The sequence below is a fragment of the Pipistrellus kuhlii genome, unplaced genomic scaffold (assembly GCF_014108245.1).
Source record: "Pipistrellus kuhlii isolate mPipKuh1 unplaced genomic scaffold, mPipKuh1.p scaffold_m20_p_178, whole genome shotgun sequence".
NCBI classification, from domain to species: domain Eukaryota; kingdom Metazoa; phylum Chordata; class Mammalia; order Chiroptera; family Vespertilionidae; genus Pipistrellus; species Pipistrellus kuhlii.
Genome location: NW_023425491.1, coordinates 69,519 through 84,243, shown reverse-complemented (window position 1 = coordinate 84,243; position 14,725 = coordinate 69,519). Strand labels below are relative to the sequence as shown.

At 49.9% G+C, this 14,725-nt stretch overlaps 1 protein-coding gene across 7 annotated transcripts; it reads right to left on the bottom strand.

Annotated features, from left to right (window-relative positions):
• Positions 1 to 828: 828 nt before the first annotated feature.
• Positions 829 to 14,721, bottom strand: LOC118721084 (cystinosin-like). Of its 7 annotated transcripts, none has more exons than XM_036441617.2 (9): positions 14,314 to 14,446; positions 13,954 to 14,040; positions 13,284 to 13,363; positions 8,286 to 8,364; positions 6,577 to 6,661; positions 5,032 to 5,135; positions 4,798 to 4,929; positions 1,148 to 1,247; positions 838 to 1,055 (listed from the first exon to the last, which is right to left on the bottom strand). In XM_036441617.2, exons 3-9 carry the CDS (start codon positions 13,342 to 13,344, stop codon positions 906 to 908), a joined length of 711 nt encoding a protein of 236 aa, XP_036297510.1. In that variant the 5' UTR covers positions 13,345 to 13,363; positions 13,954 to 14,040; positions 14,314 to 14,446; the 3' UTR covers positions 838 to 905. The 7 variants fall into 7 exon arrangements, with proteins under 7 accessions (XP_036297513.1, XP_036297515.1, XP_036297514.1 ...); XM_045582927.1 differs by having other exon boundaries at positions 13,954 to 14,007; positions 14,314 to 14,441; XM_036441622.2 differs by lacking the exon at positions 6,577 to 6,661 and having other exon boundaries at positions 836 to 1,055; positions 14,314 to 14,721.
• Between the last annotated feature and the right edge of the window lie 4 nt (positions 14,722 to 14,725).

Sequence of the window (14,725 nt, the reverse complement as noted above, 5' to 3'; positions counted from 1 at the left end):
GGGGACGAGAGGGGCACAGGGGTGGGAGGTGGGTATGGGTGGGGCAGTGCTGCCACCATCAGCAATGCTCTTGTCACTCTCGGGGCCTCTAGTTCAGTGGTTTCTTGGACTTTCCAGAGCCCAAACTGCTTCTTGTTTCCACAATGCAGAACTGGGGGCCTCTCAGAGCCCCCCAGGAGCGAAGGATGTTGGGGATGGGACCCAGCACCATCCTAGCCCAGGCCTGTTCCGTGATGCAGAGGGAGCCTGATCACTCTGGAACCTGTCCCCACCCTACCCTTCCCCAAAGAAGGCTCCTTCACCCAAGCTCCACAGCAAAGAGCAAGAACACCTGGAAGGCGGGGCCCACGCCACGTGGCTGGCCTTGCGTGTGTGAAGGGAACTCCGTGAGGGAAGTGGTGCACCCACGGGGAAGCGAAAGAAAACGCCACGTCAGCGACCAGACACATGGCCCTCAGGACCTCTCGGGGCCTGTGAGCCTCTTCCTCACACTGAACCCCAGCTACCTCCATCGGCTCACGGCTGCTCTCATTGCCCCTTGGCCTTCAGTGGGTGCCCCAGCTGGGGTGCCCCCCCTGTCCCTCTTCCCCATGGCCACAGGAACTTTCCTCCTCCCCCGAACCACACTAGACACCAATTCCTTGATGCCCTCCTTCCCCATCCTCGCTGGCTGGGCATGCTCTCCCCTCAGCTCTCTGCCTGCTGGGCCATCATGCCTCTCTCTGTCCCCCACTCCAGACCTGGGGGGAGGGGCCAAGATCTTGGGCTCGAGGTGTGGTTCCTGTGCCCAGCACAGGGCCTGGCCTATTATCTGGCCCAACAATCAATCAGATGGGCTCTGTGTCTCTGTGGTAAAACAGCAGGTGTGGGTAGCAGGTGGCGGTGGTGGGTGCTGCCTGGCAGCTTCAGGGGGCAGGTGCCACCCCACCTCTCACCTCATATAGGAGGCACTGCAGCAGGACAACCAGGGTGAGGGCCACGGCGTGCAGGCTGAAGAAGACATCGTTGATCTCCACGGGGTTCACTCCGTTCGGGTGTTGGAGGAAAAACTGCTCCTGTTGGGGGTGAGGGTGGGTGGTGAAACTGAGTGAGGGGCAGCCAGCCACGAACTGCTCGGGCTGGGCTGTGGTGGGCGGCAGGGCCATACCTTGATGTGTGGTATCCAGAAGAGGCCGACATTGAACACGCTGTAGGCCACGAAGCCCATAAGGTTCAGGGTGACGAAGTCAAAGCTCAGACCAACAACACTGGGAGGGGAGATGGAGACAGGGCAGCTGAGCCGGCCAGTGAAGGCATGGGAGGGGAGGAGAGGGGAAAGAGCTCCCAGGACATGGAAGGACGGCCCGGCTCCCCCAAGCAGAGCACGGGCCTTGGGTCCCCCTTCATGCCACAGTCAATCCCACCCTCTTGGGAACCAGTTTCCTTCTGCCACAAGTCCTGGCCCCCGAGGGAAGCTTGGGGCCTCCTGCAGAAAGGAGGCGTCTCCCCTCCCTGGCTTTCTGCTCAGCAGCCCGGCAGGAGGCCACATGGTGAGGGTGATTGTGGGAAAACTGTGTCCTTGCTGCATGAAGATGCAATCGCAGGCCCGCTTGTCTTCCCTTCCTCCCAGGGATGTAGAATTGTCACACAATATCCTATTCGTTTAAGAAATACACCATAGTGATTTGATATTTATGTACATTACAAAATGATCCCCACAACAGGTCACTCTACAGTCATTACAATATTACTGACTATATTCCCTGTGCTATGCGTCACATCCTCATGACTTATTTATTTTATGCCTGGAAGTTTGTACCTCTCAATCCCATTCACCTACGGCACCTACTGCCCAATCTCTGCCCACGACCCCGCTCTGGTAACCACCAGTTTGTTACCTATACCAATGAGTCTGTTTCTGTTTTATTTATTTTCAGATTTCATATAAATAAAATAATCCAATATTTCTTTTTTCTATCTATTTCACTTAGCATACACCTTATAGGTCCATCCATAAGGTTGTTGAAAATGGCACGATTTCATTCTTTATTACGGCTGAGAAATATTCCATTGTATATATGTACCACATCTTTATCCATTTGTCTATCAAATGGACATTTGGGTTGCTTCCATATTGCAAATGCTGCTGCAATGAACCCAGGGGTGCATATATCTTCTCATAAATTAGTGTTTCTGTCATCTTTGGATAAATACCCAGTAGAATTGCTGGATCACATGATAGTCCTATTTTTAATGTTCTGAGGAACCTCCATACTGTTTTCCACAGTGGCTTCATCATTTTAAATTGCCACCAGTGTATGAGTGTTCCCTTTTCTCCATATCCTTTACAACACTTACTACTTTTTGTCTTTGAATGACAGCCATTCTCACAGGCGTGAGGTACTATCTCGGGGTTTTGAACTGCATTTCCCTGGTAATTAGTGATGCTGAGCATCTTTTCATGTGCCTGTTGGCCATTTGTATGCCTTTTTGTGAAAAAAGGTCTGTTCAAGTTCTCTACCCACTTTTTAATAAAGTAGCTTTACTTAAAATATATATATATATATATTTGATTAATTTTTACAGAGAGAAAGGAAGAGGGATAGAGAGTTAGAAATATCGATGAGAGAGAAACTTTGATCAGCTGCCTTCTGCACTCCCCCCCTCCCCGGGATGTGCCCGCAACCAAGATACATGCCCTTGACTGGAACTGAACCTGGAACCCTTCAGTCTGCAGGCCGATGCTCTATCTACTAAGCCAATCCATTTAGGACAAGCTTACTTTTCTTGATACTTACTTATACATGTATAAGTTCTTTGTATATTTTGGCTATTAACCTCTTATCAGATATGACTTGCAAATATCTTCTTGTTCAGTAGGTTGCCCTTTCATTTTGTTGGTTTCCTTTGCTATGCAAAAAGCTTTTTAGTTTGATGGAATTCCATTTGTTTATTTTTGTTTTGTTGCCCTTGTCCGAGATGACATATCCAAGAAAATGTTGAGACTGATATCAAAGAGCTTACGGCCCATGTTTTCTTCTAGTTTTATGGTTTCAGGTCTTACATTCAAGTCTTTAATCAAAGTGGTGTAAGACAGTAGTCCAGTTTCATTCTTTTGCAGGTAGCTGTCCAGTTTCCTCAACATCATTTATTGAAGAGCTGTCTTTAACCCATTGCATATTCTTAACTCCTTTGTTATAGACTGACTGTATATGTGTGAGCTTATTCTAGTCGACCAGTGTTTCCCAAACTTTTGACATATGTGTACCCCTTCTATAATTTTCGTTACGCTGAGTAGAACGTAGAATTAGGCGTAGCTAAGCACGGTGAGTGCATATCTCCACCAAACTCTGGTGCAACGCGTACCCCCACCAAACTCTTCCCGTACCCCTGGGGGTACACATACCACACTTTGGGAAACACTGTATTGGTCTCTGTGTCTGTTTTTGTGCCAAGATGGTGCTGTTTTGATTACTATAGCCTTGTAGTATAGTTTGATATCAGGGGATATGATGCCTCTTCTTTTTTAAGATTGCTTTGGTTATTTGGGGTCTTTGTGGTTTTACCAATTTTATACCAATTTTAGGATTCTTTGTTGTAGTTCTGTAAAAAATGCCCTTGGTAATTTGATGGGGATTGCATCGAATCTGCTATTCCTTTGGGTAAGTATGAACATTTAAATAATATTAATTCTTCCAATCTGTGAGTATGGTATATCTTTCTATTATTTGTATCTTCGTCAATTTCTTTCATTGATGTCTGTTTTCAGAATACAGGTCTTTCACCTCCTTAAATTTATTCCTAGGTATTTTACTTTTTTAGATGCAACTAACTATAAATAGGATTTTCTTTCTCTTTCTGAAACATTGTTATTCGTGTATAGAAATGTGCTTTAAATGGATTTGCTCCACATATAGTCTAGGTGCCTTTAAAATGAGTTTTGCTGTGCCCAGGGTGGGCGAGTCCTTGCACAGGCCCTCGTAATATCCCTCCCTGCTGCAGGCCTCCGTGTGGGGAGATGGATGCCCTTCTTTGCCATGTCTCCATCTCTCCTACCCTTCTGTACGTGGTCCCTCTACGGGTTGTGCAGAAGCTGTTCAATAGGCCCTCAGTTTTCTCTCTTTTTAAAAACATATTTTTATTGATTTCAGAGAGGAAGGCAGAGGAAGGGAGAAACATGAATGATGAGCGAGAATCATTGATGGACTGCCTCCTGCACACCCCCTACTGGGGATTGAGCTTGAAACAATGCATGTGCTCTTGACCGGAATTGAACCCCAGGCCCTTCAGTCTGCAGGCCAATGCTTTATCCATTGAGTCAAACCGGCTAGGGCTAGGCCCCAATTCTTTAGCAGGAGCTGCTCTATATGTAGCACATATTCCATATGTCTGGGAGGAAGTGAATTCAGGGCCTTCCACTTTGTTTTTATAATCAAGGTGGGAAGGTTTAATCTCCAAGGCTGAAGGATCCACCTCCGGTACTATAACACAACTTGACATTAATTCCTCCAGGGCTGGACGGACCGAGATAAGGGAATATTTGGTGGACTTCGCCTGCACCCAGCCCATTCTCCACTCTCTGAGAAGCCCCATGGTGTTGCTTTCACAGGGAGGAGCTGAATCGGGCAAGAGACCAACTGCCCAGCAGTACAAGTGCCATCACAGGCTCTTAGAGCTCTCACCTCAACAACTTTCTAGAAAGGGCAGGAAAGGAGATAAGCAGAGCGAGAAAGGCTGAACCCCTGCTACCTACTGCCTCATGGGAATGCCCGTCATACGGGCACCAAATGAACCTGAACACACAGCTCAGCAAGTTACCTTTTCCGCCTCCAGTTCAAGATCACCTGCGGGTAGAAGGAGACGGACCAGGCTGCAAAGTAGATCCAGCCAATCACCTGGTTTATGATACTGACGACGTTGCTGCGGATCACCAAGAAGTGTATCCTCGGGCTGAAAGGATTTGGGGACCAGGATGAGCTGAAACGGGGCTCCCAAGGGAAACCCCCACGTGCCAGCGCTGCCTTCCTACCCACCATTTAAACCCCAGCTTACCCGGTTTGGTTGGAATGATTTTTGTGCAGAAAAACAGTAATTTGTCCCACATTTCGAGATGTCACTTGAAAAGAGGACTCTGTCACTCCGGGAGGCACCACAACCTATAGAAAAACTGAATTTGATTCAGTGCCATGTACTTGTTGGGACCTGAGTGCCCAGCTGCAGACTATGCACTAGAAAATGTAGGGACAGATCACACAGGGTCCCTGCCTTCCGGGAGCTTACTAGCCAAAGGGAGAAACACGACCCACCAGCCAAATGGGACCCCCCATACACTTATGTGTTATGTTAGACTTTCTGAGCAGAACTTGGTTCTGCCCTTGGGCCTATCCCTGGCTCATCTCTGAGGGAAGGTGGGACGGCGCCCTTCCTCTCACCAGCCACGTGATCTGTGGATCAAGCCAGACCTCAGAGAGCTGAATGCCAGGATCTGCTGTCAGAACCACTGGCTTTTCTTAGCCTGCAGCAGGAGGCACCAGGGGTGGGAGGAGTTGTGTCTAATGATGTGTGTGTTCACCGTGGGATGAGATGAGTTTTCCTTCTCACAGGAAGCCCATGCTTCCACACGGTCTGCTTGCTAAGGGGCTCAGAGCCAGTTTGCAGCCCATTTCTACAATCACACAGGGCCTCGTGGCATGGCATGCCTTACGGTCATCAGTTTCATCCCTGTGTTCATCTTGTCTGTTTTTTTGTTAAAACCCTCGTTTACTTTATTTTATTTTTTAAAATATATATATTTATTGATTTCAGAGAGGAAGAAAGGAGAGAGAGATAGAAACATCCATGATGAGAGAGAATCATGGATTAGCTGCCTCCTGGAGATTGAGCCTACAACCCGGCCATGTGCCACTGACCAGAATCGAACCCGACCCTTCAGTTCGCAGGCCGACACTCCATCCATTGAGCTAAACCGGCTAGGGTCCTGTTTACTTTATACTGTCTCCCCTACTGATTTTTTAAAAAATCTAATTTATCAGTAATTGGCTCAAATCCTTCATAAGGCAGAAGCAGGTTGCATATTAACAGACAGATGTGTAAGGGCTATGAATAGTTATTGCTGTAATACCAGGCAGACTCTGGCACTGGGTTTTGGAAATAACACTCAACCAATGGGCTCTCAGAACAGTGCTTTGCAAACCTTAACGTGGATCCAAATCATCCCGGGGTCACGCTCAAGTGCAGATTTTGAATCAGTGGATCTGGAGCGGGGCCTGGTAGTCTGCATTTCTAAAAGGTCTCCAGCAGGGACAAAAGTCTTCTTTGTGGAGCAAAGTCTTAGAAAACGACCTTAAGAATTTCTTCTACATTCGCAGAACCATTTTCTGCCTCACATTTCTTACCATCACCTTCCTAATTCCGTCTACACGGCATAAGATGACCGTCCTCAAGGAGACCAACAAAGCCAAAACCAGACTTCTAGAGGGATGGGACAGGGGCAGCCCACAGCCTAAAGACACGGTGGCCTACTTCCAGAAGCACTTAATTAGAATGTGTTTTGTTACCCAGCAGGGCTCTATCCACCAGTGATGGGTCATTACTTACTTCATCCGGCAGCTCAAGGATAGTGATGTTTTTTGATTGAAATGTGATTTCAAAAGTGATCACCAAGGTTGCATTCAGCGGATGCCTATGGGGGACAAGAGTGTGATTACTACTGAGGAGTACGACACTGTGCGATCTCAGCCCCCTCTGGATTTCACACAGGGCCTGCCCTTGCTCAAGCAGTTAGGGTGAGGCAGTGCTATGGGCTCAGTCTGAGGGGGGAGAAGGTGGGCTCCCTGCTCCTAAGGAGTTTTCTTTTTTAAAATATGTATTTTTTTGCCGAAACCAGTTTGGCTCAGTGGATAGACTGTCAGCCTGTGGACTGAAGGGTCCCAGGTTCGATTCCGGTCAAGGGCATGTACCTTGATTGCGGGCACATCCCCGGCGGGGTGCGTACAGGAGGCAGCTGGTCGATGTTTCTCTCTCATCGATGTTTCTAGCTCTCTGTCTCTCTCCATTCCTCTCTGTGAAAAATCAATAAAAAAAATATATAAAAAAATATATTTTTATTGATTTCAGAGAGTAAGGGAGAGGGAGAGAGAGAGATACAAACATCAATGATGAGAGAGAATCACTGACAGGCCACCTCCTGCACACCCTCTGCCAGGGATGGAGCCCACAAACCAGGCATCAAACCGTGACTATCTGGTTCCTAGGTCAACGCTCAACCACGGAGCCATACTGGCTAGACAGGAGTTTTCTATCTTTATCAGAGGAGATGTCCCCTACTGGAGCTGACTGAGAACATGAGAAGGTGTGAAACTGGCTGTGAATGCCAAAGAAGGTGTCCAGGGGCCGACTGGACCATGACACCTGCTCTGGTGGGAAAGGCACGAGACTCAGGTCTGAGCAGGGAGCTTTGTGTCCCCAGAAAGCCATGAGACAGTCTGAGCAGCCCCTGGGGGCTCAGGTCTGCACTGAGAGGCCTGGCGTTAATGTAGAAGACTGTGGAAAGCCACTCCAGGGTTCTGGAGAGGGGAGAGCTGTGGTGAGGAGATTCACAAGGTCTGGGTGCAAGTGGCCAGGCTATAGACAGAATGTAGGTCTGTTGGGGAGCCTTGGTACCAAAGCTTTGGTTTGAGAACAGACTTCTCAGGAGGGGTGAGGGAAGGGAGATGGAAAGAGAGAGAAGACAGGGCTCCAGACCTTCCTCTACAGGATCCATGTGACTGGAAGGCAGGTGCAGGGTGAAGCAGGGAAGGATACACCAGGAGGCTCTCAGCACAGTCTGAACTAGGTCGGCACCCTCATGCGGAGGTCAGCAAGAAAGACCCTCGGTCAAGGCTAAGTGTGAGGGTCACACAAACGAGATCCACCCGATGGAGACACTTCTGCTTTGGAAGTGATCTAACAAGAGCTCAGCTCCTTACCCCGGACCTCAGGGCTCTCCTCAAATACTCAGAGCCTTGGAAAGGGCCACTCTGAAGTCTGGCATCAACTGCTGGTCACTCAAGGACTCTTTTCGGCTGGGCAAAAGGCTCATGACTGGGGAGAAGCCCCCTTCCTGCTCCGCCCACCGGAAGCAAGGGTTCTGTGAGTGGGGGAAGAGAGACTCTGGGACCTCAGTCTGCAGCCCAGGGCTAGTGCCTCTCTTCCTCTGGCTTCTCTGAAAGTGACGAGGCATGAGCATCACACTTGAAATATGAAGGGACTGAGCCACCATGGGGTGACGAGCTAGGCCGAGGGCAGTTCCGGGCCTGGGGACTTACTGAAGGGTGATGCTGACGTTGGTTGAGCTCCCATTTTCCAGCTTCACAGTGGGAGGAACAGCAAGGTCGACCGTCGACTCTGGAAGGACCCGAATCAGTGGCCTTAGTCATGAGGTCAGAGACTTAGGACCACAAGGAGAGACGGACAAGGGCCCCTGCCATCTGAGCTCAAGAACTATGCCTCATGATGACCCCTATCTTCCAGGTGAAGACACGGAGGTTCTGAGGGACTAAGTGATGTGACTGGAAACCAAAGCCCTCCTTATGCTCTTTCACCTCCTCCTGCCATTGGAGGGAGACACAGGCCTGAGCAGGAGACGCTGCTGCTTCCTCCTCTCCAGCATCACAGGCTCTGAAGGTGTGCAGCCAAGTTATCCAGAGATAGTTTTAGAAACTAAAGGAATTCAAGCCACAACCCGGGACTGGAAAACGGGGACTTGAACCACCTCTTCAGACGGAAGTCACAGGAGTCTCCTCTGTTTGTGGGGCTTCAATGGCCTGCAGAAGGGGTCCAGTCTATCCTTGAGCATTTCTTTGATTATTGCCAGCTGAGTTCAGTGGCATCGGTAGAGCCACGTCCTGGAAACATACTGTGCCACAGGCAGCTATGTTGTCAGCCTGACCCTTAGCTCAGGTGCCAGGGGGTGGGTTTCTTTATCTAAGTTCAGCCAGGAGCAAGGGACGGATGCAATTATCTGGGTTCAGCCAAGAGTGACAATTACAAAAAAGCCATAAGAACAGCCAAAACCGGTTTGGCTCAGTGGTAGAGCGTCGGTCTGCGGACTGAAAGGTCCCAGGTTCGATTCCGGTCAGGGGCATGTACATTGGTTGTGGGCACATCCCCTGTAGGGGGTGTGCAAGAGGCAGCTGGTCGGTGTTTCTCTCTCATCGACGTTTCTAGCTCTCTAGCTCTCTCCCTTCCTCTCTGTAAAAAATCAATAAAATATATTTAAAAAAAAAGAATGAAGTATTACAGCTTGATTTTACCATGATTTCACATAATTCCTTTGTCTTAAACTCTAGTAAAACTTCCTATAATTATACTGTATAAAATGAACGCGCTGCACCAGCTTTGGGGTCACTGTCTCTCCATCAGAGGGCCAGCTGTCCACCCGGTCCCAGCTTTCCCTACTGTCTCGTGTCTGTCTCTTTCTTTTTCTCAATCCCCTGTCGCCCCTACTCAGGACTTGTGTCCGCTCTCTAGCCGTGCTGGTCGCGGTCCAAGAGAGAAATACTGGATGTGAGGGCGATCTGGCTGCGACATGTGTCACCCCATTGATCGCCAGGGTTGATTCGGCTGATCTGGCTGGCTAGGCGGGTGTCCCCCTCCTCCCTCACTGATCCATGTGTGTCCCTCCCGAAGCTGCGCGCTCGGTCGAAGAGGACGACTTTCCCCCAAGAGGAGAGGACCGGTCTTCGGTCAAGGGTATACGAGTAGCTGCGCTCCCCTGCTAGAACCTCCAAACAAGCTCCCAAGAGAGAAATACTTATATGCAGACACATGGGCCCAGTTAACTTGTTTCTCAGAATACTCTGTTGGGTTCCCATATGAACCTGAACCCAGCTCAACCCATTCACTGATCCCCTTCCTGAGGCTGACTCTGCTGGGGACTAGGGGAGACTGATTTCTTCTTGGCTTTGAGGTGTTAGCTTAGGATGAGGTAGACAAACAGGCGTCCAGGGTGAGGGGAGAAGCAAGTTTGGGAAATACCCCAGAGCAATTTGGCTACAGAACATGAGTGAGTCAGCCACTCTCTGCCCTCTTCCTGTGTTCTTAGGGCTGCACCCCCACCCCCACCCCAGGTGTGCTCACAGATCCGGCACCTGTCCACCTCCCCTCCCTCCCCACCAGGCCTTCAGGATTACGCACAGCATAAGGTATGGGCATGAATCTAGAATGGAAGTGGAAGGGGGCCCACAGCGGGAAAGCAAACGCTCAGCCTGATGAAGTTGGTCTTTGCTGGGTAGCAGCCGCAGGCAGGGCCCAGGTCTCCCTCTCCCCAGACCATGAAAGGCCGAAGGTAAAGAATGAGTTTAGGTGCCCAGGTGGGAAGGTGCCCAGGGGCCTTCAATGTCTGATCCCCCTTCTCAATACTCTGCCTGTCATCCTGGAGTAAGCCCCTCCCCTCCAAGGGAATGGGCCAGCCTGGAACTTGCACTCCTGGGCCTGGCTCTGCTCCCCAGGGCCTCTCAGACCCTATCGGAGCCACCTTCCTCAGGCTGACCCTGCATGTGTGAGTGCAGATGCAGACTCCGTCCCGTGTCTGCAAGTCTCCAGCTGACTCCCACCAGGGTCGCTCTGAGCGGCATGTCCCCCCTGGCCCTTGCAGAGGCCAAGCTGCACAGAGTAGGAAGGTCCCTCCCTTACGTGTAGCCTTGGGGCTCGGAGGCAGCTTTGCCAACTCCTCTTCTTTTTCACTCCCGCTTCCATAAACAGCCTGCGGCTTTGTTCTGGGCTTGCACAGCTCCGGCAGGTCCTTGCTGTTACTTTCCACTAGAGCTGAGGACCATACCAGATAAGCAACACTGTGACAAGATGGTACCCAGGTGAGGGTACTGAAAGTGATGCCAGCCCTAACTGGGTTGGCTTAGAGGATAGAGTGCCCGCCTGTGGACTCAAGGGTCCCGGGTTCGATTCCGGTCGGGGGCATGTGCCTTGGTTGCGGGCACATCCCCAGTGGGGGGTGTGCAACAGGCGGCTGATCGATGTTTCTCTCTCATTGATGTTTCTAACTATCTATCCCTCTCATTTCTTCCCTGTAAAAAATCAATAAAATATATTAAAAAAAAAAAGTGGAGTCTGTGAATGCTCAACAAATCAGATCAAGGGATGTTTACTTCCCTCTCACTCAGTGCCTCGAAGACAGCAGTGCTCAGCAGCCGAGAGACTGGGCTCTGAAGTCAAACAGATCCATCATGGCTCTGTCGCCTCCTAGCTGTGTGACTCTGGGTGTACTTAAGCCTGTTTCCTCAGCTGTGAAACGGGGAGAATAGTACTACCCATCTCACAGGGCTCTGTAAAGAGAAAGTGATGTTTGCGACTTTCCACACTGAGCGCTGAACAATTGCTGTTGACTATTCTTATCATGTAAACAAGGCAGGACATTCTTTTTTTTTTCTTTTTTTTTTTTTTTTTTTAAGTGGGAGGCAGTTAGAAAACTGGCATCAATCCTGGGAAAGCACACTTTAAAGTTCGCCCTGGGGCAGGAGTCTCTGGACACACAACATTGGAATTACCAAATGAATCTTAATGAGACCACCCCAAGTTTCCTCTAAGGAGAGTCTGTTTTCATATCTATCTATCTATGTTTTTATTGATTTCAGACAGAGGAAGGGATAAGGAGAGAGAGAGAAACATCAGTGGTAAAAGAGAATCCTCTATTGGTTCTCCTACCTGCCTCCTACCAGGGATGCAGCCCACAAGCTGGGCATGTGCCCTGACAGGGAATTGAACCAGGGCCTTCTGGTTCATGGGTAAATACTCAACCACTGAGCCAACCTAAGGTCCCTGGTGACTACTCCCCAGAGCAAAGAGAAGACAGGCCTGCCAGATATTAGAAAGCCAATCCCAGTTATTTGATTTTATGGTAGTTTCCACTGTTTATGACACTCAGGAAAGGAGGCAGAATGGTAGAATGGAGTAGACCTTGCTCAGGTCCCATCTTTTTACTTTCTAGCTCTGTCTTTCTAGGTCTTTGGGGAAGACCTTTACCCTCTCTGGGCCTAAATTCCCCCTCTGTATAATTGAGGTGGATTTGTTGTTCTCTAGAGCAATGCATTACCATTGCTAATGGAGCTTTATTTAAAGCCTGCCAATGCATGTGTGTCCCAGAGAATGTGACCCAGCAGGTCTGGAGTGGGGCTCTGGCATCTGTACCAAGAAATACCAGGCTGCAAATGGAAATTGCTTATCCACAAGGTATGATTATAAAGTAACATGGCTGACTTTTTAACAAACCTGGAAGAGCTGGTCAGGTACGTATGTTCTCAGAGATCTAAGAGGCCGGATAACTGGAATGGTGCAACTGGAAAGATTTGCATTGTTTGAACAAGGTTCATTTGAAATCTTTGGTCAGGGATTGTTAAGATCTGATTTTTGACGATGGCCAAAATAATGGGTCTGGGGTCCTCGAAGTGCTCAGCACAAATTCCTTTTGTGGAAGGAATCTCAGCCATGTTTTGGGCAATGGGAGAATTATTGGAATGATACAGGTCTCTAAGAGCCCTGCACTAAAAGTCATGCCCTATAAGGATATACAGACCCTTATGTGTTTTTTGGACAATGAGCCAGTGTTCTGCGAAGCCCCTAGCCCTGTTCCTCCGTCCCTCTGGAAGGGAACGGTTTTCTCATCTTACGAGGGGACGCTGGGCAGACTCTTTAAGAGTTTGGGGCGAGGCAGACCCAGGCACAAGGTGGCCACACCACGCTTCTGCAGCATCTCCTAGAAGCCATAACTCCCTCTGTGAGGTCCGCAGGGCAGGAACACAAACCCTTCTTTACAGGTAATACCCCAGATTGTTGGAGCTCCACAGTTCGATTTTGGTAATACAGATAAGGTAATAAGGTTCCCAGCACAGAAGGCCGATGACTTATTTATTATCTTTAGAAAAGCACACAAGACTGTATTGACTGCAATAAAAACATATTTAGGACACTGAAACCAGGACCACTTCTCCCCTGGTTGCAAATCTCACGGGGTCCTTAGAAATTAGGGGATATGTGCCCATGGGGGAGAGAGAGGAAGAAGGGAATGGCGTGGGTGTGCTCTCTGAAGGGAGAGCCCCAGAAGGCCAATTTTTTATGGAGTCACCTGACCCCTTGTAAAACTCCTGGACCCCAGACCTGGGTCTGCTCCACCACCTGTGGCTGCTTGACCAAGGGCCAGGCAAGCCCACGCAGTCTGGACAGAACTAAATTCTGGGCTACAAACAAAAAGTCAGGCTACTTAGTACTCTATTTCCCTCTTTACAAAGTTGATGACCCATTTCTAAACTTACCGCATTTCTCTATGAGCTTCAGGGGAAAAAGGATAAAAATAACCAGCCAACTCCTTATCATGTTCTTCAATTTCAAAGAACTGGTGAGAAAAACAAAGAGCAAGAGAAGTTCAGGTTAAAGTTGGATCAGAAGTGAAATATGCTGCCTGGTCAATATGCCCCCTGGAACCATGGCATGAACTGTCTATAAAGGACTTTCACTTCACGCCCGTGGCCTCATGGGCTTTGCATCAGCAGCTTGCAGAACAGGACTCCAGGGAGGGCTTATCTTTAATATACAGTGAAATGGGCTCAGAGAGACTAAGTGGGTTGTGTAAGGGTTCACTCTGAGGAAGTAGGCAAATACTGAATTTTCTCTTCTTCAACTGCTTCCTGCAACTTAACAAAAAGAAAGAATGCAGTTTTACTGGTTTAGAGTTCCTTTCCCCCAAAAATTATTAAGATTGTGATCAGATATCAGACTTTGTGAACCTATAAACATGAAGGAAATTGACTTCATTCCCTAACTTAGGATAAGAGCCTAAGGGTTGTTATCTTCCTCAAAACTGTCGAAAAAGGCGAAACCCAGCAGTTCTTCCCTTCTTCAGTCTGAAAGTCCCCGGAGGGTGGGGTGAGGTGGGGCCTGCTCCTGCCCACAGCCCTGGAGCCCAGCCCATTGCTCAGCACTTACTTTCCCCGGAGTTTCTGAAGGGTCCTTTTGGAGTCTCCCTTCTCCAAAAGCAACCTGTAAACTCCGCGACTCAGAATTGGGCGGCAACTAAGCGGAAGGCGGGGAAGGGGCTCGGACCACCCATACGCCCTCGACAGCACCGTGGGCCCTACCTCCGCCCACCACCACCCGTGGCCTCGAACCTGGAGACTGTCAGTGTCGCTAGGACAGGACTAGTGGCTAAGGGATGGAACCCCGGCGCCGCTGAGCTGGGCTGGATTGGCGGCAGGCTGCCAACCGGCTTGCTGCACCAGCCCCTGGGCCTCAGGGGGTGCCCTTGGGGAATGGGGAGGAGGCTGTCGGGGCCGTGCCGGCTCTCACCTGAGATCTTCTGAGGCTCTGGGACCGACCCACGAGTCGTAGGAGATGCTCCGGGCCGTACCCGCTTCCCCGGTCCGGCTAGATCTGCGAGAGGGCGGGCCCGAAGTCACCTGATCCCAGTCACCTGACTCGCGGAGTCAATGGGTTCGCGCGGTGCATGCTGGGAGTGGTAGTTTTGAGGCGTCTTAAGCAGGGTTGGGGAAGCGGAGGCACCTTGGCAGGATGGAGGCTCGGTGTGAGGGAGCCTTCAGCCACTTTTAGGGACACAGAGGCTCTCCGAGTCCCGAGCGCCTGTCCGAGGACCCTGCACTCGTTCTGAGAGCGAAGCAGAGGCTGTCCTGCGGAGGCAGCCGCCGCGGTCAGGGAACCCCAGCCCGAGAGGGCGGTGTCCCCCAGGTCCCGCCTTCCGCCG